The following is a 24,349-nucleotide window of genomic DNA, read 5'->3' on the forward strand; positions in this document are numbered from 1 at the left end:
GGCAGGTGCTTATGCCGGTTTCCGTGACATGAAATGACTGAGAGTACGAGAGTATGAGACTCCCCTCTCCCCCCCCCCCAGATAGGATGCCAGTCTATCATGAGGTTAACCCCCAGCATTTTTGCTGGTACCCATTCTCAGCTGGGTAGACTGGAGAATTGTGTGGTTAAGTGCCTTGCTCAAGGGGATACACGCTCCCCGGCCAAGGCTCGAACCCACGATCTTCAAATCGCTAGACCAATGCCCTAACCACTTAGCCATGCGCCACACAACCTTATCAAATGCCTTGCTGAAATCCATATACACTACATCTACAGCTCTACCTTCATCAATGTGCTTAGTCACATCTTCAAAAAATTCAATCAGGCTCGTAAGGCATAACCTGCCTTTGACAATGCCGTACTGACTATTCCTAATCATATTAAGCCTCTCCAAATGTTCATAAATCCTGCTTCTCAAGATCTTCTCCATCAACTTACCAACCACCGAAGTAAGACTCAGTGGCCTATACTTTCCTGGGCTACCCCTACTCCCTTTCCTGAATTGAGGAACAACATCTGCAACCCTCCAATTCTCCGGAACCTCTCCCATCCTCATTGATGATGTAAAGATTATTGCCAGAGGCTCAGCAATCTCCTCCCTCGCTTCCCACAGTAGCCTGGGGTACATCCCGTCCAGTCCCGGTGACTTATCCAACTTAATGCTTTCCAAAAGCTCCAGCACATCCTCTTTCTTAATATCTACATTCTCAAGCTTTTCAGACTACAAGTCATCCTGACAATTGCCAAGTTTCTTTTCCATGGTGAATACTGAATCACAGTATTCATTAAGTACCTCCACTATTTCCTCTGGTTCCATACATACTTTTCCACTGTCACACTTGATTGGTCCTATTCTCTCACGTCTTATCCTCTTGCTCTTCACGTACTTGGGGTTTTCCTTAATCCTGTCCGCCAAGGCCTTCTCATGGCCCCTTCTGGCTCTCCTAATTTCATTCTTAAACTCCTTCCTGCTAGCCTTATAATCTTCTAGATTCCTGTCATTACCTAGTTTTTTGAACCTTTTGTAAGCTCTTCTTTTCTTCTTGACTAGAATTACAACAACCTTTGTACACTACTGATCTTGTACCCTACCATCCTTTCCATGTCTCATTGGAACATACCTATGCAGAACTCCATACAAATATCCCCTGAATATTTGCCACATTTCTCGGGTATGTTTCCCTGAGAACATCTGTTTTCAATTTATGCTTCCAAGTTCCTGCCTGATTCCTGCCTCATAGTTCCCCTTACTCTAATTAAATGTTTCCCTAACTTGTCTGTTCCTATCCCTCTCCAATGCTATGGTAAAGGAGATAGAATTGTGATCACTATCTCCAAAATGCTCTCCCACTGAGAGACCTGACACCTGACCAGGTTCATTTCCCAATACCAGATCAAGTACAGCCTCTCCTCTTGTAGGCTTATCTACATATTGCGTTAAGAAACCTTCCTGAATGCACCTAACAAACTCTACCCCATCCAAACCCCTCAATCTAGGGAGATGCCAATCAATATTTGGGAAATTAAAATCTCCCACCACAACAACCCTGTTATTATTGCTCCTTTCCAGAATCTGTCTCCTTATCTGCTCATCGATGTCCCTGTTACTATTGGGTGGTCTATAAAAAAAACACCCAGTGGAGTTATTGACCCCTTCCTATTCCTAACTTCCACCCACAGAGAGTCCATAGACAACCCCTCCATGACTTCCTCCTTTACTGCAGCTGCGACACTATCTCTGATCAACGGTGCCACGCCCCCACCTCTTTTGCCTCCCTCCCTGTCCTTTCTGAAACATCTATAGCCTGGCCCTTGAAGTAGCCATTCCTGCCCCTGCACCATCCAAGTCTCTGTAATGGCCACAACATCATAGCTCCAAGTGCTGATCCACACTCTTAAACTCATCCACTTTGTTCATTATACTCCTCTCATTAAAATAGACACATCTCAAACCATCAGTCTGAGCACGTCCTTTATCACCTGCCTGTCCTCCCTTTCGCACTGTCTCCAAGCTTTCTCTATTTGTGAGCCAACCTCCCTTTCCTCTGTCACTTCAGTTCGGTTCCCACCCCCCAACAATTCTAGTTTAAACTCTCCCCAATAGCCTTAGCAAACCTCCCCACCAAGATATTGGTCCCCCGGGATTCAAGTGCAACCCGTCCTTTTTGTACAGGTCATACCTGCTCCAAAAGAGGTCCCAATGATCCAGAAATCTGAATCCCTGCCCCCTGCTCCAATCCCTCAGCCACGCATTTATCCTCCAACTCATTCTATTCCTATACTCACTGTCACGTGGCACAGGCAGTAATCCCAAGATTACTACCTTTGAGGTCCTGCTTCTCAACTTCTTTCCCAACTCCCTGTAGTCTGCTTTCAGGACCTCCTTCCTTTTCCTACCTATAACGTTGGTACCAGTATGTACCACGACCTCTGGCTGTTCTCCTTCCCATTTCAAGATATTGTGACGTGATCAGAAACAACCGGGACCCTGGCACCTGGGAGGCAAACTACCATCCGCGTTTCTTCCTGCATCCACAGAATCGCCTGTCTGACCCCCTAACTATAGAGTCCCCTATCACTGCTGCCATCCTCTTCCTTTCACTACCCTTCTGAGCCACTGGGCCAGACACTGTGCCAGAGGCGTGACCACTGTTGCTTCCCCCAGGTAGGCCGTTCCCCCCCCCCCCCCAGCAGTACTCAAGCAGGAGTGCTTATTGTTAAGGGGGACAGCCACTGGGGTACTCTCTAGCATCTGCTTTATGCCCTCCCTCTCCTAACTGTTACCCACTTCTCTGTCTCCTGTGGTCCCAGGGTGACTACCTGCCTATAGCTCCTCTCTATCACCTCCTCACTCTCCCTGACCAGACGAAGGTCATCGAGCTGCAGCTCCAGTTCCCTAACGCGGTCCCTAAGGAGCTGCAGCTCGACACACCTGGTGCAGATGTGGTCATCCTCTTTTTCATACAGAGGGTTGTGGTTCTGTGGAATGCTCTGCTTCAGAAGGCAGTGGAGGCCAAGTCTCTGGATTCTTTCAAGAAAGAGTTAGATAGAGCTCTTAAAGATAGCAGAGTCAAGGGATATGGGGAGAAGGCAGGAACGGGGTACTGATTGTGGATGATCAGCCATGATCACAGTGAATGGCGGTGCTGGCTCAAAGGGCTGAATGGCCTACTCCTGCACCTATTGTCTATTGTCCGGGAGGCCAGGAGTCTTATCGCCTCAGCCCCGTTGAGCCAAAGCCTTGCTACTCTGTCTCCCACTACTCCGACACCTGCTTCTCTGATGCCTGCTCTGTAAATCTGTCTTCTTTTTAAACTCCTTCCCGCCGTTCTCACTGGCCGACCTCCACAATCTTGCGCAGCCGTGCCCAATTCAAACCGCTGATGGAATAACTGTGCCCTCTCATGCTAGCCATTTCAGCCCTGGGAAAAAGTCTCTGACTCTCCACACAATCAATGCCTCTCATCATCTTATATACCTCTATCAGGTCACCTCTCATCCTCCATTGCTCCAAGGAGAAAAGGCCAAGTTCACTCAACCTATTCTCATAAGGCATGCTCCCCAATCCAGGCAACATCCTTGTAAATCTCCTCTGCACCCTTTCTATGGTTTCCACATCCTTCCTGTAGTGAGGTGACCAGAACTGAGCACAGTACTCTAAGTAGGGTCTGACCAGGATCTTATACAGCTGCAGCATTATCTCTCGGCTCTTGAACTCAATCCCACGGTTGACGAAGGCCAATGCACTGTATGCCTTCTTAATCACAGAATCAACCTGCACAGCAGCTTTGAGTGTCCTATGGACTCAGACTCCAAGATCCCTCTGATCTTCCACACTGCCAAGAGTCTTACCATTAATACTATATTCTGCCATCATATTTGACCTACCAAAATGAACCACCTCACACTTATCTGGGTTGAACTCCATCTGCCACTTCTCAGCCCAGTTTTGCATCCCATCAGTGTCCCACTGGAACCTCTGACAGCCCTCTACACTATCCACAACACCCCCAACCTTTGTGTCATCAGCAAATTTACTAACCTATTCCTTCTCCTCGTGACTTTTATAAATGACCTGGATGAGGAAGTGAAGGGGTCCCAGAACAGATCCCTGAGGCACACCACTGGTCACTGACCACCATGCAGAATATGACACATCTACAACCACTCTTTGCCTTCTGTGGGCAAACTAACTCTGGATCCACAAAGCAAGGTCCCCTTGGATTCCTGGATCGCATGCCTCCTTACTTTCTCAATAAGCCTTGCATGGGGTACCTTATCAAATGGCTTGCTGAAATCTATATACACTACATTTTTCTCGGCAGTTGATCGGGACAGGACTGCGCAAGCGCGTGTAAGTCGGTCCATGAGGCAGCGGGAGTATTTAAAAGACAGCAGTTTGTGGAAGTCTGCCATTTTTCTTGGCGGTTGATTGGGACAGGACTGCGCAAGCGCGTGTAAGTCGGTCCATGAGGCAGCGGGAGTATTTAAAAGAGAGCAGTTTAATGGAGTGGGTGACGGAGTAGAGGGAGACAGAGTAGGAAGGCTTTGTCTCGAGAGGCTTTGGCGAGCAGAGGCTGAGGACGAGCTTCACTCCAAGTGAGGTAAGGCCGGGTAAGTTCCTTTAAAAAGAGAACAGCCTGCAGTGGTATTTTCTTTGAAGCAAGGAAGGTGGCGAGGCTGTAGCGTATTGGGTGGGTCATGACAGCTGAGTTCGGCCCCGTGGTTTGTTCATCCTGCAGCATGTGGGAAATCAGGGATACTTCCAGTGTCCCTGACGACTGTGTGTGCAGGAAACGTGTCCAGCTGCAGCTTCTGGCAGAGCTCATTGAGCAGCTGGAGCTGCAACTAGATTCATACTGGAGCATCCGCGATACTGAGAAAGTTGTGAATAGCACGTTCAGCGAGTTGGCCACACCGCAGGTACAGGCTACACAGGCAGAAAGGGAATGGGTGGCCACTAGACAGCGTAGCAGTAGGCAGGTAGTGCAGGAGTCCCCTGAGGTCATCTCCCTCCTAAACAGATATACTGTTTTGGATACTGTTGGGTGAGATGTCTCATCAGGGGAAGGCAGCAGCAGCTGAGTTCATGGCACCATGGGTGGCTCTGTGGCACAGGAGGGAAGGAAAAGGAGTGGGAGAGCTATAGTGATAGGGGATTTGATTGTAAGGAGAAAAGATTGGTGTTTCTGCGGCCGCAAATGAGACTCCGGAGGGTATGTTGCCTCCCTGGTGCAAGGGTCAAGGATGTCTCTGAGCGGCTGCAGGACATCCTGGAGTGGGAGGGTGAACAGCCAGTGGTCGTGGTGCACATAGGTACCAACGATATAGGTAAAAAACGGGATGAGATCCTACAAGGTGAATTTAGGGAGTTAGGAGATAAACTAAAAACTAGGACCACAAAGGTAATAATCTCTGGATTACTACCAGTGCCACGTGATAGTCAGAGTAGAAATAGGAGGATATTTCAGATGAATACGTGGCTTGAAAAATGGTGCAAGGGGGAGGGATTCAAATTTCTGGGGCATTGGAACCAGTTCTGGAGGAGGTGGGACCGGTACAAACAAGACGGCCTGCACCTGGGTTGGACTGGAACCAATGTCCTAGGGGGAGTATTTGCTACTGTTGTTCTGGAGGATTTCAATTAATGTGGCAGGGGGATGGGAACAAGTGCAGAGAGACAGAGGGGTGTAAAATGAGGGTAGAAGCAAAAAGTAGTAAGGTGAAAAGTAAAAGTGGCAGGCTGGCAAATCCAGGGCAAAAATCAAAAAGGACCACTTTTCAACATAATTGTGTAAGGGCTAAGAGTGTTGTAAAAGCAAGCCTGAAGGCTTTGTATGTCAATGCAAGGAGCATTCATAACAAGGTGGATGAATTGAATGTGCAGATAGTTATTAATGATTATGATATAGTTGGGATTACAGAGACATGGCTCCAGGGTGACCAAGGATGGGAGCTCAATATTCAGGGATATTCAATATTCAGGAGGGATGGACATGAAAAAAAAGGTGGGGTGGCATTGCTGGTTAGAGAGGAGATTAACGCAATAGAAAGGAAGGACATTAGCCGGGAGGATGTGGAATTGATATGGGTAGAGCTGCATAACACTAAGGGGCAGAAAACGCTGGTGGGAGTTGTGTACAGGCCACCTAACAGTAGTAGAGAGGTTGGGGATGGCATTAAACAGGAAATTAGAAATGCGTGTAATAAAGGAACAGCAGTTATAATGGGTGACTTCAATCTACACGTAGATTGGGTGAACCAAATTGGTAAAGGTGCTGAGGAAGAGGATTTCTTGGAATGTTTGCGGGATCATTTTTTTGAACCAACATGTCGAGAAACCAACTAGAGAGCAGGCCATTCTAGACTGGGCATTGAGCAATGAGGAAGGGTTAGTTAGCAATCTTGTCGTGCGAGGCCCCTTGGGTAAGAGTGACCATAATATGGTGGAATTCTTCATTAAGATGGAGAGTGATATAGTTAATTCAGTAACAAAGGTTCTGAACTTAAAGAAGGGTAACTTTGAAGGTATGAGACGTGAATTATCTAAGATAGACTGGCAAATGATACTTAAAGGGTTGATGGTGGATATGCAATGATAAGCATTTAAAGATCGCATGAATGACTACAACAATTGTTCATCCCAGTTTGGCAAAAGAATAAACCAAGGAAGGTAGTGCACCCGTGGCTGACAAGGGAAATTAGGGATAGTATCAATTCCAAAGAAGAAACATACAAATTAGCCAGAAAAAGCGGCACACCTGAGGACTGGGAGAAATTCAGAGTCCAGCAGAGGAGGACAAAGGGCTTAATTAGGAAAGGGAAAAAATATTATGAGAGAAAGCAGGCAGGGAACATAAAAACTGACTGTAAAAGCTTTTATAGATATGTGAAAAGAAAAAGATTGGTTAAGACAAATGTAGGTCCCTTCCAGTCAGAAACAGGTGAATTGATCATGGGGAACAAGGACATGGCAGACCAACTGAATAACTACTTTGGTTCTGTCTTCACTAAGGAGGACATAAATAATCTTCTGGAAATAGTAGGGGACCGAGGGTCCAGTGAGATGGAGGAACTGAGGGAAATACATGTTAGTAGGGAAGTGGTGTTAGGTAAATTGAAGGGATTAAAGGCAGATAAATCCCCAGGGCCAGATGGTCTGCATCCCAGAGTGCTTAAAGGAAGTAGCCCAAGAAATAGTGGATGCATTAGTGATAATTTTTCAAAACTCTTTAGATCCTGGATTCGTTCCTGAGGATTGGAGGATGGCTAATGTAACCCCACTTTTTAAAAAAGGAGGGAGAGAAAAACCGGGGAATTATAGGCCGGTTAGCCTAACATCGGTGGTGGGGAAAATGCTAGAGTCGGTTATCAAAGATGTGATAACAGCACATTTGGAAAGCGGTGAAATCATCAGACAAAGTCAGCATGGATTTGTGAAAGGAAAATCATGTCTGATGAATCTCATAGAATTTTTTGAGGATGTAACTAGTAGAGTGGATAGGGGAGAACTAGTGGATGTGGTATATTTGGATTTTCAAAAGGCTTTTGACAAGGTCCCACACAGGAGAATTAGTGTGCAAACTTAAAGCACAGGGTAATGAGGATATGGTATTGATGTGGATAGAGAATTGGTTGGCAGACAGGAAGCAAAGAGTGGGAATAAACGGGACCTTTTCAGAATGGCAGGCAGTGACTAGTGGGGTACCGCAAGGCTCAGTGCTGGGACCCCAGTTGTTTACAATATAAATTAATGACTTAGATGAGGGAATTAAATGCAGCATCTCCAAGTTTGCGGATGACACAAAGCTGGGTGGCAGTGTTAGCTGTGAGGAGGATGCTAAGAGGATGCAGGGTGACTTGGATAGGTTAGCTGAGTGGGCAAATTCATGGCAGATGCAATTTAATGTGGATAAATGTGAGGTTATCCACTTTGGTGGCAAGAACAGGAAAAAGAGATTATTATCTGAATGGTGGCGGATTAAGAAAAGGGGAGGTGCAACGAGACCTGGGTGTCATTATACACCAGTCATTGAAAGTGGGCATGCAGGTACGGCAGGCCGTGAAAAAGGTGAATGGTATGCTGGCATTCATAGCAAGAGGATTCAAGTACAGGAGCAGGGAGGTACTACTGCAGTTGTACAAGGCCTTGGCGAGACCACACCTGGAGTATTGTGTGCAGTTTTGGTCCCCTAATCTGAGGAAAGACATTTTTGCAATAGAGGGAGTACAAAGAAGATTCACCAGATTGATTCCTGGGATGGCAGGACTTTCATATGATGAAAGACTGGATTGATTAGGCTTATACTCTCTGGAATTTAGAAGATTGAGGGGGGATCTTATTGAAACATATAAAATTCCAAAGGGATTGGACAGGCTAGATGTAGGAAGATTGTTCCTGATGTTGGGGAAGTCCAGAATGAGGGGTCACAGTTTGAGGATAAAGGGGAAGCCTTTTAGGACCGAGATGAGGAAAAACCTATTCACACATAGAGTGGTGAATCTGTGGAATTCTCTGCCACAGGAAACAGTTGAGGCCAGTTCATTGGCTATATTTAAGAGGGAGTTAGATATGGCCCTTGTGGCTAAAGCGATTAGGGGGTATGGAGAGAAGGCAGGTACAGAGTTCTGAAATGGACGATCAGCCATGATCAGAACTGAATGGCGGTGCAGGCTCGAAGGGCCGAATGGCCTACTCCTGCACCTATTTTCTATGATTCTATGTTTCTATCTACTCCTCTACCTTCATCAATGTGTTTAGTCAGATCTTCAAAAAACTGAATCAGGCTCAGCAGGCAGGACCTGCCTTTGACAAAGCCATGCTGACTATTCCTAATCATATTATGCCTCTCTCCAACTTATCCAACTTGATGTGCTTTCCAAAAGCTGCAGCACATCCTCTGTCTTAATGTCTAAATGCTTAAGCTTTTCAGTCCGCTGTAAGTCATCCTTACAATCGCCAAGATCCCTTTCTGTAGTGAATACCGAAGCAAAGTATTCATTAAGTACCTCCGCTACCTCCTCCAGTTCCATACACACTTTTCCACTGTCACACTTGATTGGTCCTAATTTCCCACATCTTAACCTTCCTGCCCTTCACATACTTGTAGAATGCCTTGGGGTTTTCCTTAATCCTGCTCATCAAGGCCTTCTCATGGCCCCTTCTGGCTCTCCTAATTTCATTCTTAAGCTCCTTCCTGCTAGCCTTATAATTTTCTAGATCTCTCACTACCTAGTTTTTTGAACCTTTAGTAAGCTTTTCTCTTCTTCTTGACTAGATTTACAACAGCCTTTGTACACCATGGTTCCTGTACCCTACCATCCTTTCCCTGTTTCGTTGCAACGTACCTATGCAAAATGCCACACAAATAACCATGGAACATTTGCCACATTTCTGTCATACATTTCCTTGAGAATATCTGCTCGCAATTTATGCTTCCAAGTTCCTGCCTGAAATCTTCATATTTCCCCTTACTTCAATTGAACATTTTCCTAACTTGTCTGTTCCCATCCCTCTTCAATGCTATGGTAAATGAGATAGAATTGTGATCACTGTCACGGCAGCAGAAAAGGAGGAAGTTATGGAGGGATTATAGACTACAGAGTCTCTGTGGGTGGAAGTTAGGTACAGGAAGGGGTCAATAACTCTACTGGCTGTTTTTTATAGGCCGCCCAATAGTAACAGTGATATCGAGGAGCAGATAGGGAGACAGATTCTGGAAAGGTGTAATAATAACCGGGTTATCGTGGTGGGAGATTTTAATTTCCCAAGTATCGATTGGCATCTCCTTAGAGCGAGAGGTTTAGATGGGGTGGAGTTTGTTACGTGTGTTCAAGAAGGTTTCTTGACATAGTATGTAGATAAGCCCACAAGAAGAGAGGCTGTACTTGATCTGGTATTGGGAAATGAACCTAGTTAGGTGTCAGATCTCTCAGTGGGAGAGCATTTTGGAGATAGTGATCACAATTCTTTCTCCTTTACCATAGCATTGGAGAGGGACAGGAACAGACAATTTAGGAAACCGTTTAATTGGAGTAAGGGGAAACATGAGGCTATCAGGCAGAAACTTGGAAGCATAAATTGGAAACAGATGTTCTCAGGGAAATGTACGGAAGAAATGAGGCAAATATTCAGGGGATATTTGAATGGGGTTCTGCGTAGGTACGTTCCAATGAGACAGAAAGGATGGTAGGGTACAGGAACCGTGGTGTACAAAGACTGTTGTAAATCTAGTGAAGAAGAAAAGAAGAGCTTACGAAAGGTTCAAAAAGGTAGGTAATGATTGAGAGCTAGAGGATTATAAGGCTAGCAGGAAGGAGTTCAAGAAAGAAATTATGAGAACGAGAAGGGGCCATGAGAAGGTCTTGGCAGACAGGATTAAGGAAAACCCCAAGGCATTCTACAAGTATGTTAAGAGCAAGAGGATAAGACGTGAGAGAACAGGACCAATCAAGTGTGACAGTGGAAAAGTGTATATGGATCCAGAGGAGATAGCTTTGCTTCAGTATTCACTACGGAAAGGGATCTTGGTGATTGTAGGGATGACTTACAGCAGACTGAAAAGCTTGAGCATGTAGATATTAAAGAAGAGGATGTGCAGGAGTTTTGGAAAGCATCAAATTTGATAAGTCAAGGGACCCAACGAGATGTACCCCAGGCTACTGTGGGAGGTGAGGGAGGAGATTGCTGAGCCTCTGGTGATAATCCTCGCATCATCAATGGGGATGGGAGAGGTTCTGGAGGATTGGAAGGTTGCGGATGTTGTTCCATTATTCAAGAAAGGGAGTAGGGATAGCGTAGGAAATTACAGGCCAGTGAGTCTTACTTCAGTGGTTAGTAAGTTGATGGAGAAGATCCTGAGAGGCAGGATTTATATACATTTGGAGAGGCATAATATCATTAGGAATAGTCAGCATGGCTTTGTGAAAGGCAGGTCATGCCTTACGAGCCTGACTGAATTTTTTGAGGATGTGACTAAACACATTGATGAAGGTAGGGCGGTAGATGTAGTATATATGGATTTCAGCAAGGCATTTGATATGGTACCCCATGCAAGGCTTATTGAGAAAGTAAGGAGGCATGGGATCCAAGGGGACATTGCTTTGTGGATCCAGAACTGGATTGCCCACAGAAGGCAAAGAGTGGTTGTAGATGGGTCCTATTCTGCATGGAGGTCGGTCACCAGTGGTGTGCCTCAGGGATCTGTTCTGGGACCCCTACTCTGTGATTTTTATAAATGACCTGGATGAAGAAGTGGAGGGATGGGTTAGTAAGTTTGCTGATGACACAAATGTTGGGGGTGTTGTGGATAGTGTGGAGGGCTGTCAGAGGTTACAGCGGGACTTTGATAAGATGCAAAAATGGGCTGAGAAGTGGCAGATGGAGTTCAACCCAGATAAGTGTGAGGTGGTTCATTTTGGTAGGTCAAATATGTTGACAGAATATAGTATTAATGGTAAGACCCTTGGCAGTGTGGAGGATCACAGGGATCTTGGGGTCCGAGTCCATAGGACACTCTAAGCTGCTGCACAGGTTGACTCTGTGGTTAAGAAAACATACGATGCATTGGCCTTCATGAATCGTGGGATTGAGTTTAGGAGCTGACAGATAATGTTGCAGCTATACAAGATCCTGGTCAGACCCCAATTGGAGTACTGTGCTCAGTTCTGTTTGCCTCACTATAGGAAGGATGAGGAAACCATAGAAAGGATGCAGAGGAGATTTACAAGGATGTTGCCTGGATTGGGGAGCATGCCTTTTGAGAATAGGTTGAGTGAACTCAGCCTTTTTTCCTTGGAGCGAAGGAGGATGAGAGGTGATCTGATAGAGGTGTATAAGATGATGAGAGGCATTGATCATGTGGATAGTCAGAGGCTTTTTCCCAGGGCTGAAATGGCTAGGATGACAGGGCACAGCTTTAAGGTGCTTGGAAGTAGGTACAGAGGAGACATCAGGAGGAAGTTTTCTTACGCAGAGAGTGGTGAGTGTGTGGAATGGGCTGCTGGCGATGGTGGTGGAGGCCTATACGATAGGATCTTTTAAGAGACTTCTGGACAGATATATGGAGCTCAGAAAAATAGAGGGCTATGGGTAGCCCTAGGCAATTTCTCAGGTACGGACATGTTCAGCACAGCTTTGTGGGCCGAAGGGCCTGTATTGTGCTGTAGGCTTTCTATGTTTCTACGTTTTTAAAGTTCCCAATGGTCTAGGACCAAGAGACATCACAGAATCGTTTTTGTTTTATAACCCTGCTCGAGCTCTCAGGTCTTTTCCCGCCAGTCTCTTAAATTTAAACCATCTCCCTCAAAGGATAATTGGCAGGTCAGCTTTTTTGAACTACTCTCCTGAAATCATAAAAGGGTGCAAACCTGGTTGAACCTTTTAAATGCCAACTCAAAACCTATTTACTTAACCTTGCTTTCAACTAACGTCTTTTATCTTCATGTTTGCACTTTATCACATTGTAAAGCACTTTGAACTACATTGTCTGTTTGAAAAGTGCTCTATCAATAAATTATTAGTATTATTAATCCTACTGCAGTTAATCCGACCCCCTCCCGTTCTTATACCAACCTGTCCGCCATTGCCCCTCTCCGCTGCCACGATGACATCGAATGCAAAGCGGAAGAAGAGCTCCTCGTGTGCCGTAGGTAACTTCCCTGACTGCTCTGACGGCACCTCAAAAACCTGTCACCCTGGCCACTGAGAAGGACAAAGAGCAGCGAGGGTTAGGGAACACCACCAGCTGCAGATTCCCCTCAGGGTCACGGGAATATCTTGTTAGTCTGCATTCTGGATCTCCGACCCCAACAGCTCCACGGAGGGACCTTCACGGGGAGGGCGGGGCTGGTTCAAAGCAGGCCTCACCACCGTCTCCTCAAGAGAAATAACCCTGTCCCTGAAGAAAGTGAATTAAAAACTTTACAACTTTGTATGGATGGATGAGAATGGAATAGAGACTAATGTATCAGAGTTCAAATCAAATCTTTGAAAGTCATGCTAAAGTCATGCTCTTGTCTTGCCTGGTTGTATAAAGAGAACAATGAACCTGGACTGGCCTTTTGCGACCTAATGGATCCCACCCACCATGAGCCATCTCTGAGAAGCTAAAACCAGTCTGAGGTTCCCCAAGTGTGTGCAGAACTGACTATTTGCTTTTAGGAAATCTAAACACGCCAGTATTGACTCAAACATCTCTCAGTCTTCATCACTGCTGAAGTGTCAAGGCAGGGTTTTATTGTTGAGACCCTGCCTCCTTCGTGCTGCTTCTATCCACGCTACCTCTCCACTCACTGACACCGTACCCGTGAAGTGCCTCACCCACTGGCTGGCTTTGTGGGCTGCCCGGCACACACTTTTTACTGAACACTGACCTTTGGCCCACATGGTGCCTGTTCAGCACTGACTCTGCACTCTTAAAGAGCCTCCTCTACTAACGCTGTCTCCGTGAGCGTGTGAAACCTCTTGCACTTGCACAGGCGTGGGTTCCAGGGTAGCACCTTCCCGTGAGTTGCTGCAGAACTCACGCTGAGAGCTCAGCTGCGAGGTTAAACTGGTGTTTTGCAGCTCTGTCGGCTGACCTTGTTGTTAGGAGTTAACTTCCAGATGCAAGTGAAGTTCTGCTGGAATATGGAATGTGTATTTCAAACAGTCTGGAATAAACGAATGCTTTCGATAGTTGAGGTGAGGTATAAATCAAAGGTTTCAACATTCTGCTAACATTCTGAGTACTTGTTGTTCATTACAGGAACTAACATCACTGAACCGAGATGTTGTTGGACTCCAGGAGAGGTGCAGGCTTCTAAATTTAAACAGCTGTTGTCACCCTCAGAAAGGGCCACATTCCTAATCCATATAAGTGCATGAAAGAGTTTAGGCAGACTGGATGGGGCAGATTTCCCAGACACAGCTTTGCATTCCTCTTGGTGGAGTGTGGATGTGAATGCCTTCTCCCAATGCGGCTGACAGACTTAAACCATGAATGCCTGCTTCACATTTTCTCCTTTCTGGATAAGGAGAACAGGAAAAGTATGTCCAGTACTTGCCAACTGCTGCGGGAAGTCTTCCACGACCCTGCTCTGTGGTCCCTGCTGTCTTTCTCTTCGCCATCAGAGCTAATGAAGGACAACTTCCTGCTGAGCCCTGCGTTGCACTCCCTGTCTATCTGCTGGCACTCCAGCCGGGTGAAGGTCTGTAACATTGAGGACTGGGCGAAAAGCAGCTTCCAGAGGGACATCTGCAGTCGCCACTCTACTCTGGTCAACAGCTTCTTGGCTGAAGTAAGCAACAGGTTGGTGGGAAGATGGGAAACTTGCTCTGAGCAGTGTCTGTCTGTGCAAAGCTGCTTATTTACTTAGTTTTAGAAGATGAATTAAAGAATTTGTTTAAGACTGTAGCAAATTCAAGTTTGTATTGAACTGAAGGCTTCAAATCAGAACTCTCAATGAGGCAAAGAAGTTGGCAGCCAGAGAGAAACTGGCACCTATCCTCAAGTTAACTGTAGATGCAGGGGTGGTGCCTGAGGACTGGAAAGCAGCCAGTGTTACACCCTTGTTCATTAAAGGACACTGGGATAAACACAGTGATTACAGCCATTCCGTTTGCCCGTAGTGGTGTAGGGAATCCTAGAATCAATAATCAGTGACAAATTTAACAAGTGTTTAACTTGGACAAGTGAGGATTGCTTAGAGTAGACAAGGGTGGAATTGTCGCAAGTAAATCATGTCACTAAGTTGAAAAGAGACCTATGGTGAACTGAGGTCAATGATGGAGGTGATGTTAATTAAACACTTGTTAACTTTGTCACTCCACCTCCAGTAGAGAGAGAAGGCTCAAGTGACTACGGATTAGGATCAGAATCAGAATCAGGTTTATATAACAACACTGGCATGTGTCGTGAAATTTGTTAACTTAGCAGCAGCAGTTCAATACAATACATATATAGAAGAAAAAATCAATCAATCAATCAATTACAGTATATGTATATTGGAGATTAAAAATCATGCAAAAAAAGAAATAATATATATTGAAAAAGTGAGGTAGTGCTCATGGGTTCAATGTCTATTTAGGAATCGGATGGCTGAGGGGAAGAAGCTGTTCCTGAATCACTGAGTGTGTGCCTTTAGGCTTCTGTACCTCCTACCTGATGGTAACAGTGAGGAAAGGACATGCCCTGGGTGCTGGAGGTCCTTAATAATGGATGCTGCCTTTCTGACACACAGCTCCTTGAAGATGTCCTGGGTAGTTTGTAGGCTAGTACCCAAGATGGAGCCGACTAAATTTACGACACTCTCAGAATGCTCACCACAGTACAACTATAGAAGTTTTTGACTATATTTGTTGACATACCAAATCTCAAACTCCTAATGAAGTATAGCCGCTGTCTTGCTTTCTTTATAACTGCATCGATATGTTGGGACCAGGTTAGGTCCTCAGAGATCTTGAAACCCAGGAACTTGAAACTGCTCACTCTCTCCACTTCTGATCCCTCAGATCACTGATGTGGGAATTTTGAGCATAAGAAGTGTTACTGGAGGAACTGAGTGAGTTAGGCAGTGCCCGCGGAGAGAAACAGACTCGACATTTCTGGTCAAGATCCTGCGTCCAGATTGAAAGAATGAAGTGAGATTGTCTTGGGGAGGGGAATGGGGCAACAAATGGCATGTGATTGGTGCATAAAGGCGAAGAGGGGTTGATTGATAGATGGAGTAAAGGGTAGGAACAGCGATAGAGGTTGGGAGGATCAGTGGAGACAACAAAGGGCTGCAGATTATGAAATGTGAAGAGTAAAATCCAGGGAGGGATGACGGCCAGATGGGAACAAGGACCCAGAGGGGAGGGGGCAGTGTGCGAGTGAGGGACAGAAGGAGTGGGTGGGGGAAAGCAACTGGTGATAGGGGGCTGGAGCAGGTGAAAGGACCAAGGCAGATCAAAAGCACAAAGAAAGGAACAGAAAGGAAGTTGGATAGGGTTGCCATCTAATCTGAAGCCTATGGAATAGTCACTTGGGAGGGTGGGGTTCAGTAACAGGGCAGCAGAGTTGTAGCACGGAGGTTTGTTTGTAGACTAGAGGGAATCACCTTGAATAACTTGTTTCTCTAATAACAGACTTGGGTATGCAGGGTACAACTTTGAAATCTGCAGATGATACAAAACTTGGCATTGTGAACTGTGAGCAGTCCTCATGGAGATAGAGACTTTTTGATGTAAGGGAGCAAATGAACTTTATAGATTGTTGATATAAGGGAGACATGAAATTTAATGCTGAGAAATGTGAAGTGTTACATTTTACTTGGAATAATGAAAGGTAAATTCTAAATCAGGTACAAGAACAGAAAGGCCTGGATTGTGTTCATGGTTTGCTGAATGTGATGGGGTAGATTGAGCAGGTGGCTACAATATGTAAACAATCCTGGACTTTATAAATAAAAGCATAGCCTACACGAGCAAGGCTTTATCAAACACCGGTCCAGCCACGGCTGGAAAACTGTGTCCAGTTCCGGAAAACATTCTTCAGGAAAACTAAAAGCTCTTTTTGAGAAGATTTTCCAAAATTACTCTAAAGATGCAGAACTTCATTTAAGTGGACAAACAGAAACAAGTCGGGTGGGAATCCGACAGAGGTATCTAAAATCATGCATGGTACAGAAGAAGGGATGGAGAGACACTGCTCCCATTGCCAAAGGTACCAAGAACCTGGAACAAAACAAATGAACTGAACATGAGGATTTGTTAAATGCAGGGAGTAGGTGGGTGTGGAATGTAACTGTTAGGGGAGGTAGTGATGGGAATGAGTGCCATTCAGAAGGGAGCTGGATGGGTGTGTAAAGGGAAAAGAAGAAGTCCAGGGCTACTTGGTAAAGACAGGAGACCCCCTCTCCTGAGATATTTGAATCCCACTCCTAGCTTGACTATCACCATTACTATTAGCTGTTTGGTCACAAGCCTACACTAGTCATTGAATACTGAGGAATGATGGACACTAAGTTTGGAGGGGGGGCGGGAAGGAGGTCAGTGTAGGGGGAGCAAATGGCAGTTGCTTCGGAATTCCCCTGGACCAGAAGGTTAACAGCGGCATTGTACAAACATTCCTTAGGCACTGTGTGCAGAGGCCGGGATTAGGGTTTGTTCAATGCGGACTGTGAGCCTGTTACGTACATTCTCTATAATGAACAGAATGACAAGTGGATGTTGCAGGACCTATCGATCTGATAAAACACCATCACTTCCTACTTTCCTTCCAGTCCCGCCAAAAGGTCTCGACCCAAAACGTCGACTGTACCTTTTCCAATAGATGCTGCCTGGCCTGGGGAGTTCCTCCAGCATTTTGTGTGTCTTGTTTGGAATTCCAGCATCCATAGATTCTCCCTTGCTTGTGATTCCAATACCTCTCACTGGTTTCCGGATCACCCAGAAAACGCGCGGATAACTCTTGGCTTCTTCACTGCACTCTCTTCCTCGCCTTTCCTTTCCCTCACCTCCCTGTTGCCCCTTTCATGGTCACCTACAAACAGGAGGAGTTCATGAACCTTCTTGACTCAGAGACCATTTGTCCCTTTTGAGAACACATTCATCTTTCATACAAAGTGTAAAAGAGAGGTGAAGTGGATATCGCTGGAAAGCGATTCTGGAAAGGTAGTAATGGGAGACAACAAAATGGCGGAAGGACTGAATAAGTATCAGTCTTCACTGTGGAAGACACTAGCAATATGGTGGAAGCTCCAGATGCCAATGGGTGAAGTTACCATAACTAGACAGAAGGTTCTTAGGAAACAGAAAGATCTGAAGGTAGATAAGTCACCTGGAGTAGATCGTGTACTCCTCAGAGTTCTAAAAGAGGTGGCTGAAGAGATCATGGAGGCATTAGTAACAATCTTTCAAGAATCACTGGAATTCATTTTCACTAGAATCAAATTGCAAATGTCAGTCCAGTCTTCAAGAAGTGGGGAAGCAGAAGAAAGGAAACTATAGGCCAGTTAGTCTGACCTCAGTGGTTGGGAAGATGTTGGCGTCAATTGTTAAGGATGTCTCAGAGTACTTGGAGGCACATGATAAAAATAGGCCGTAGCCAGCATGGTTTGCTCAAGGCAAAATCTTGCCTGATAAATCTGTTGGAATTCTTTGAAAAAGTAACAAGCAGTATAGACAAGGGGGATTGGTTGATGTTATGTACTTGGATTTTTTGAAGGCCTTTGACAAGGTGTCACACATGAGATTGCTTAACAAGCTACGAGCCCATGGTATTACAGGAAAGATTCTAGCATTGATAAAGCAGTGGCTGATTGGCAAGAAACAAAAAATGGGAATAAAGGGAGCCTTTTCTGACTGGCAGCCAGTGACTAGTGGTGTTCTACAGGGGTCTGTGTTGGGGCCAATTCTTTTTGTGTTATATGTCAATGATTTGGATGATGGAATTGATAGCTTTGTCGCAAAGTTCATAGACAATATGAAGAGGGGCGTGTGGAGGGGCAGGTAGTTTTGAGGAACAAGAGAGGTTACAGAAGGACTTAGACAGATTAGGAGAATGGGCAAAGAAATGGCAGATGGAATACAGTGTCCGGAAGTGTATGGTCATGCATTTTGGCAGAAGAAATGAAAGGGTTAACTATTTTTTAAGTGGAGAGAAAATACAAAAAACTGAGATGCAAAGGGACTTGGGGGTCCTTGTGCAGGATCCATAAAGGTTAAATGCAGGTGGAGTCTTTGGTGAAGAAGGTAAATGCAATGATAGCATTCATTTCAAGTGGACTAGAATATAAAATCAAGGATGTAATGTTGAGACTTTATAAAGCACTGGTGGGGACTCACTTGGGGTATTGTGAGTATTTTTGGGTCCCTTATCTTAGAAAGGATATGCTGAAACTGGAGAGGGTTCAAAGGAGATTCATGAAAATGATTTCAGGATTGAATGGTTTGTCATATTGATGGCTCTGGGCCTGTATTCACTAGAATTCAGAAGAATGAGTGGTGACCTCATTGAAATCTACTGAATGGTGAAAGGCCTTGATAGAGTGGATGTGGAATGGATGTTTCCTATGGTTGGACAGCCTAAGACCAGATGACAGAGCCTCAGAATAGAGAGGCATCCTTTTAGAACGGAGATGAGGAAGAATTTCTTTAGCCAGAGATAGTGAGTGGTGAATCTGCGGAATTCTTTGCCACAGGCAGTTGTGGAGGCCAAGTCTTTATGTATAGTTAAGGCAGAGGTTGGAAGGTTCTTGACTGGTCAAGGCATGAAGGGATATGGGGAGATGGCGGAAGCTGAGAGGAAAATTGGATCAGCTTTGATGAAATGATGAAACAGACTCAATGGGCCAAATGGGCTAATTCTGCTCCTATATCTTCTGGTCTCACCCATTTTCTAGCCCACCACCCCTGCCCTCACCTCCTCCTTTGATATCCTCCACAGCAAAGAGCTCCGTTTCTTCACAAGGAAACCAAACGTAGACTGGATGACGGCCTTGCAGAACTCCTAATGGGTGACCTGGAGCTTAATTCTCCACTCCACTACCATTCTTACCCTGTAACTTGTTCCAACAGCTCTCAATGTACCTTTGACCCACTGCAGTTTGCACTCCATTTAGGCATCTTACAGGCCTCGGGACACAACACTGAATTCAGGAATTTCGGCTAACCCTCAAAATTCTCTACATCAGGCAGTGAGTGTCATCTGTGTCCTGAATTTTGGGACTCCTCCTCAAGACTCTCACTGCTTCCCTCTTCCTTTGAGAAAGTCCCCTTCATTGACCAATATTTCAGCCGTGGGAGGCTCAATCCCACACACAGAGCACACAGAAGGGGTGATTGTGTCTACTGGTAGCTACCAGTCACAAACTTCACTGCCCACCATTCCTTTGTTGATTTTAACCTCTGTGTAGAATAATTGATTATGTTCAGGGCACTATTAATGCCCCAGTGAGATGGTGCCAATGGATAGTTTTAAAGTGGAGTCACTGGGATTATGAGAGGAGCACAGCAGGCAGGTTCCCTCAGACAAACCAGTGAATCTGTCAGTGTTTATTGGGTTCATTGTCCCGGACACAGGGAGAGTTCTTTGCTCGTGGGATCTTTCTCACCCATCACAGAGAGCGGGTACAGCCTCACCAAATGGGCACAATATTGTGTGGCACTGGCAGCAGTTGCCCTACGTCTGCCAGTGAGTTCAGGACAATGGGCAAGTCCTGCATTTGCCGGCTGTTTTTTTGACAGCTATGTCCTGGCTGCGCTCTGCAAGGATTCCAGGCACGACTGTGAAGTTGTGACCAAACCCCAGTGACTTGTCTGAATCAAGAGGAACTACTGTGAGGGGCGTAACATAGAAACATAGAAAATCAATACAGGCCCTTCGGCCCACAATGCTGTGCCGAACATGTACTTAATTTAGAAATTACCTAAGGTTCCCACAGCCCTCTATTTTTCTAAGCTCCATGTGCCTATCCAGGAGTCTCTTAAAAGACCCTATTGTATCCACCTCCACCACCATCGCCAGCAGCCCATTCCACGCCCTCACCACACTCTGCGTAAAAAAAAACTTACCCCTAACAGTAATGTATTCTTTTAATTAATTGGGTTAAATGTTTTATTTGTCTTAAGTATTTTGTTCCCAATTTAATAGCTTTTGAATTTCTTCAAATGTTTGATCTATTTTATGTTTTGAACAGTCTTGACGGCTGGATAAGTAAAGGGCATGTTTTAACCAGCTGTGAATAATTTCTACTGCCCCTCTATGACGTATACTCTGCACCCCCATCAGCATACGATGGCACTTACACAGGTAAACCCCTGCCATGGTACTCAGGATTACACATTAGCCTGTCAGATTTTTGCTATAGGTCCGTGTGCAAGAGCCCTTTCCTGCCGTAGGAAATTCCTTTTCAATATTTTGCAGACTAATTTGTTTCCGGAGAGTATGGTGCTGGGAGCTGCTGTTGTTGCTGCATTTACAGTGAGATTGAAGAAGCAGACTCATTCTGGTCACAGTCCCTGTTCTTTGAGCTGCTGTATGGGGATAGGATCTGTGGCTGAGCTGATAAATCTGCTGCCACAGTCTTTGTAATCATTGTGCTTTTTTTTTTCAGATGTCCAAACTTGCTATCGTTAACCCTTTCAGGATGTGGACACCTTAACGATGGCTGCATCACCCAAATCCTTGAGAAATGTCCCAAACTAAATACTTTGAAACTGGAGAACTGTGCACGTCTGACCGATAAAACCCTGGAGGCAGTGGCCACCTACGGGACCAACGTGAAAACGCTACATGTGGACTTCTGCAGGAATATCACACAGGAGGGGCTTGACGTGATCCGAGGGGCCTGCCCTTCCCTGTCCCTCCATGCAGAGCACAGTGCCACGATGATTCCCGATCTGCCCGATTCACGCCACAGCCTTGGGAAAGGGATGAAGAAGCAATTGCTCTGGTAACAGTGGCTGAGTACCACGGACTACTGGGAGGCGGGCACTGCCCATGTTGTGAGTCCATGACTACAGCCAGACCTTTACAAGAACAGACAGAAGACCACAGGCACAGCCTCACCGTGAGGAATGGGGGTGAAGTTGAAGAGTTGCTGTGGGTCCATCTCATGCTTCCTCCAGTCTCAGGGGGGCTGTGTGCGGCCCAAGAGGTCCCTGCTCTCAATACCTTCTATCTATGGCACTCACATCTGGTGCGGAGTTGATGTGTGATTCAAAGGCTCTGACGACAATTGCATCCCGACCTTCACTTCAGCCAGATGTTCCCACAATGAGCCACCCGGAGGTACTAGGGCCAGAGCTAATTTGAGAAACACGCAACTCCCTTGTCCATTCGTCCCCCCCATCCCTCCCCACCAATCTCCCTCCTGGCACATATCCTTGTAAGCGGAACAAGTGCTACACATGCCCTTACACTTCCTCCCTTACCACCATTCAGGGCCCCAGACAGTCCTTCCAGGTGAGGCGACACTTCACCTGTGAGTTGACGGGGGTGATATACTGCGTCCGGTGCTCCCAATGTGGCCTTTTATATATTGGCGAGACCCGACGCAGACTGGGAGATCGTTTTGCTGAACACCTACGCTCTGTCCGCCAGAGAAAGCAGGATCTCCCAGTGGCCACACATTTTAATTCCATGTCCCATTCCCATTCTGGTATGTCTATCCACAGCCTCCTTTACTGTAAAGATGAAGCCACACTCAGGTTGGAGGAACAACACCTTATATTCCATCTGGGTAGCCTCTAACCTGATGGCATGAACATCGACTTCTCTAACTTCCGCTAATGCCCCACCTCCCCCTTGTACCCCATCCGTAATTTATTTATATACACACATTCTTTCTCTCTCTCTCCTTTTTCTCCCTCTGTCCCTCTGACTATACCCCTTGCCCATCCTCTGGGATTTTTCCCCCCTCCCCCTTTTCCTTCTCCCTGGGCCTCCTGTCCCATGATCCTCTCATATCCCTTTTGCCAATCACCTGTCCAACTCTTGGCTCCATCCCTCCCCCTCCTGTCTTCTCCTATCATTTTGGATCTCCCCCTCCCCCTCCCACTTTCAAATCTCTTACTAACTGTTCCTTCAGTTAGTCCTGACGAAGGGTCTCGGCCTGAAACATCGACTGTACCTCTTCCTAGAGATGCTGCCTGGCCTGCTGCGTTCACCAGCAAGTTTGTTGTGTGTTAGTTCAATTTATAATCTCAGATGGGAGATTGCCGGAAAGCCAGCCAATCCGAAATTTCAGCTCCCAGTATCTTATTTTTGGGATGTTCCTAACTTTGAATTGGAATTGGTTTGTTACTGTCACATTTACTGAGATACAGTGAAAAGCTTGTCTTGTATACTGTGCATACAGATGAAACCATGACACAGTGAGTACAGTCAGGTTAAACAAGGTAAGATGTAGAATAGAGTGCAGTGTCGATAGAGAAAGTGCAGTGCAGGTGAACAAGGTCATGACAAGCTAGATTCAGAAGTCATGAGTCCAATTTATCGTACGTCTATCGTGCAAAGACTGACTGCGAAAACAACTCGCTCACCAACCCAAGTCTGTATTTCAGAAAAGAATTGCTAATAGTTGCTTAGCTCTGAGATTTCACTCTTGTCTCTGATTTCGGTGGAGCTGCATGAACCTGTCCCTCAGCGCAGCCTGAACCAACTATAACTTGCAGATAAGATGCCAACCTGTCTGCCCTGTCCACTGCGGGGAAATGATCCTGGAGCCTCTTGCATAGAAAGTGACAAAGGAACAGCCCACTCGGATCAACGTTGGTGTCGAGGCTTCTCCAGAATCTCTCAAATTTGTCTTATTCACCTAAATTCATTTTCCATTTCTTCTGTAGACGCCTGAGCATTTTGACAATTTGTCTCAGCTGCTTCCTCTCGCAGTGAGTTCCATCCTTCTGAATGTCCTTTTGGATTCCTGTTGAAGGTCTCGCACTGGCAGCCTCTGTCTTCTCTCATTCCTGGAAGTTGAAACACTTCCCTGGGTGTCAACAGGACCTGGTTTATCTGGGGGTGGGGGCGCGTGTTTGATGGATCAGACTCAGAGGGGAACCCCCATATTCTTCCATGCTCTTTCTTTTCCACCCTTGGTGCAGATATTAATCAGGATCCTGGAACAACCCCAACCCAGAGCTCGGCCTGACTGACTGGCTTGACCCAGTCAGCGCAATTGATTTTCCAGGACCTGGCAGTCTCCAGTGCCAGGGTGGAGTCCACATCTATCCACCCCTTTAGAATGGTGTTCGGTCAGGGGAGAGGAGGGGGTGTGGTGTTTGGTGAGGGGTTTGTGGTGTTCGGTGGGGGAGGGGTTTGTGGTGTTCGGTGGGGGAGGGGTTGTGGTGTTCGGTGGGGGGGTGTTTGGTGAGGGGGGTGTTGTGGTGTTCGGTGGGGAGGGGGGTGTGGTGGTGTTTGGTGTTCGGTGGGGGAGGGTTGTGGTGTTCTGTGAGGAGGTTTTGTAGTGTTCGGTGGGGGAGGGGGGGTTGTGGTGTTCAGTGGAGGAGGGGGGTGTTGTGGTGTTCGGTGGGGGAGGGGGTGTTGTGTTCGGTGAGGGGGTGTTGTGGTGTTCAGTGGAGGAGGGGGGTGTTGTGGTGTTCGGTGGGGGAGGGGGGTGTTGTGTTCGGTGAGGGGGTGTTGTGGTGTTCGGTGAGGAGGTGTTGTAGTGTTCAGTGAGGGGAGGTTGCAGTGTTCGGTGAGGGGAGGGGTTATAGTGTTCGGTGAGGAGGGGGTGTGGTGTTTGGTGAGGGGGTGTTGTGGTGTTCGGTGGGGGAGGGGGGTGTTGTGGTGTTTGGTGAGGGGTTTGTGGTGTTCGGTGGGGGAGGAGTTTGTGGTGTTCGG

The 24,349-nt window shown here is 46.2% G+C and overlaps 1 protein-coding gene across 2 annotated transcripts; it reads left to right on the forward strand.

The window, feature by feature from the left end:
- Nucleotides 1-13,945: 13,945 nt before the first annotated feature.
- On the forward strand, nucleotides 13,946-23,791 carry fbxl22 (F-box and leucine-rich repeat protein 22). Of its 2 annotated transcripts, none has more exons than XM_072282225.1 (2): nucleotides 13,946-14,332; nucleotides 21,120-23,791. In XM_072282225.1, exons 1-2 carry the CDS (start codon nucleotides 13,998-14,000, stop codon nucleotides 21,460-21,462), a joined length of 678 nt encoding a protein of 225 aa, XP_072138326.1. In that variant the 5' UTR covers nucleotides 13,946-13,997; the 3' UTR covers nucleotides 21,463-23,791. The 2 variants fall into 2 exon arrangements, 1 of the variants encoding a protein (XP_072138326.1); XR_011889609.1 differs by having other exon boundaries at nucleotides 14,232-14,321; nucleotides 21,120-21,208.
- Nucleotides 23,792-24,349: the final 558 nt, after the last annotated feature.

The sequence above is a fragment of the Mobula birostris genome, chromosome 18, assembly GCF_030028105.1.
Source record: "Mobula birostris isolate sMobBir1 chromosome 18, sMobBir1.hap1, whole genome shotgun sequence".
NCBI lineage: Eukaryota > Metazoa > Chordata > Chondrichthyes > Myliobatiformes > Myliobatidae > Mobula > Mobula birostris.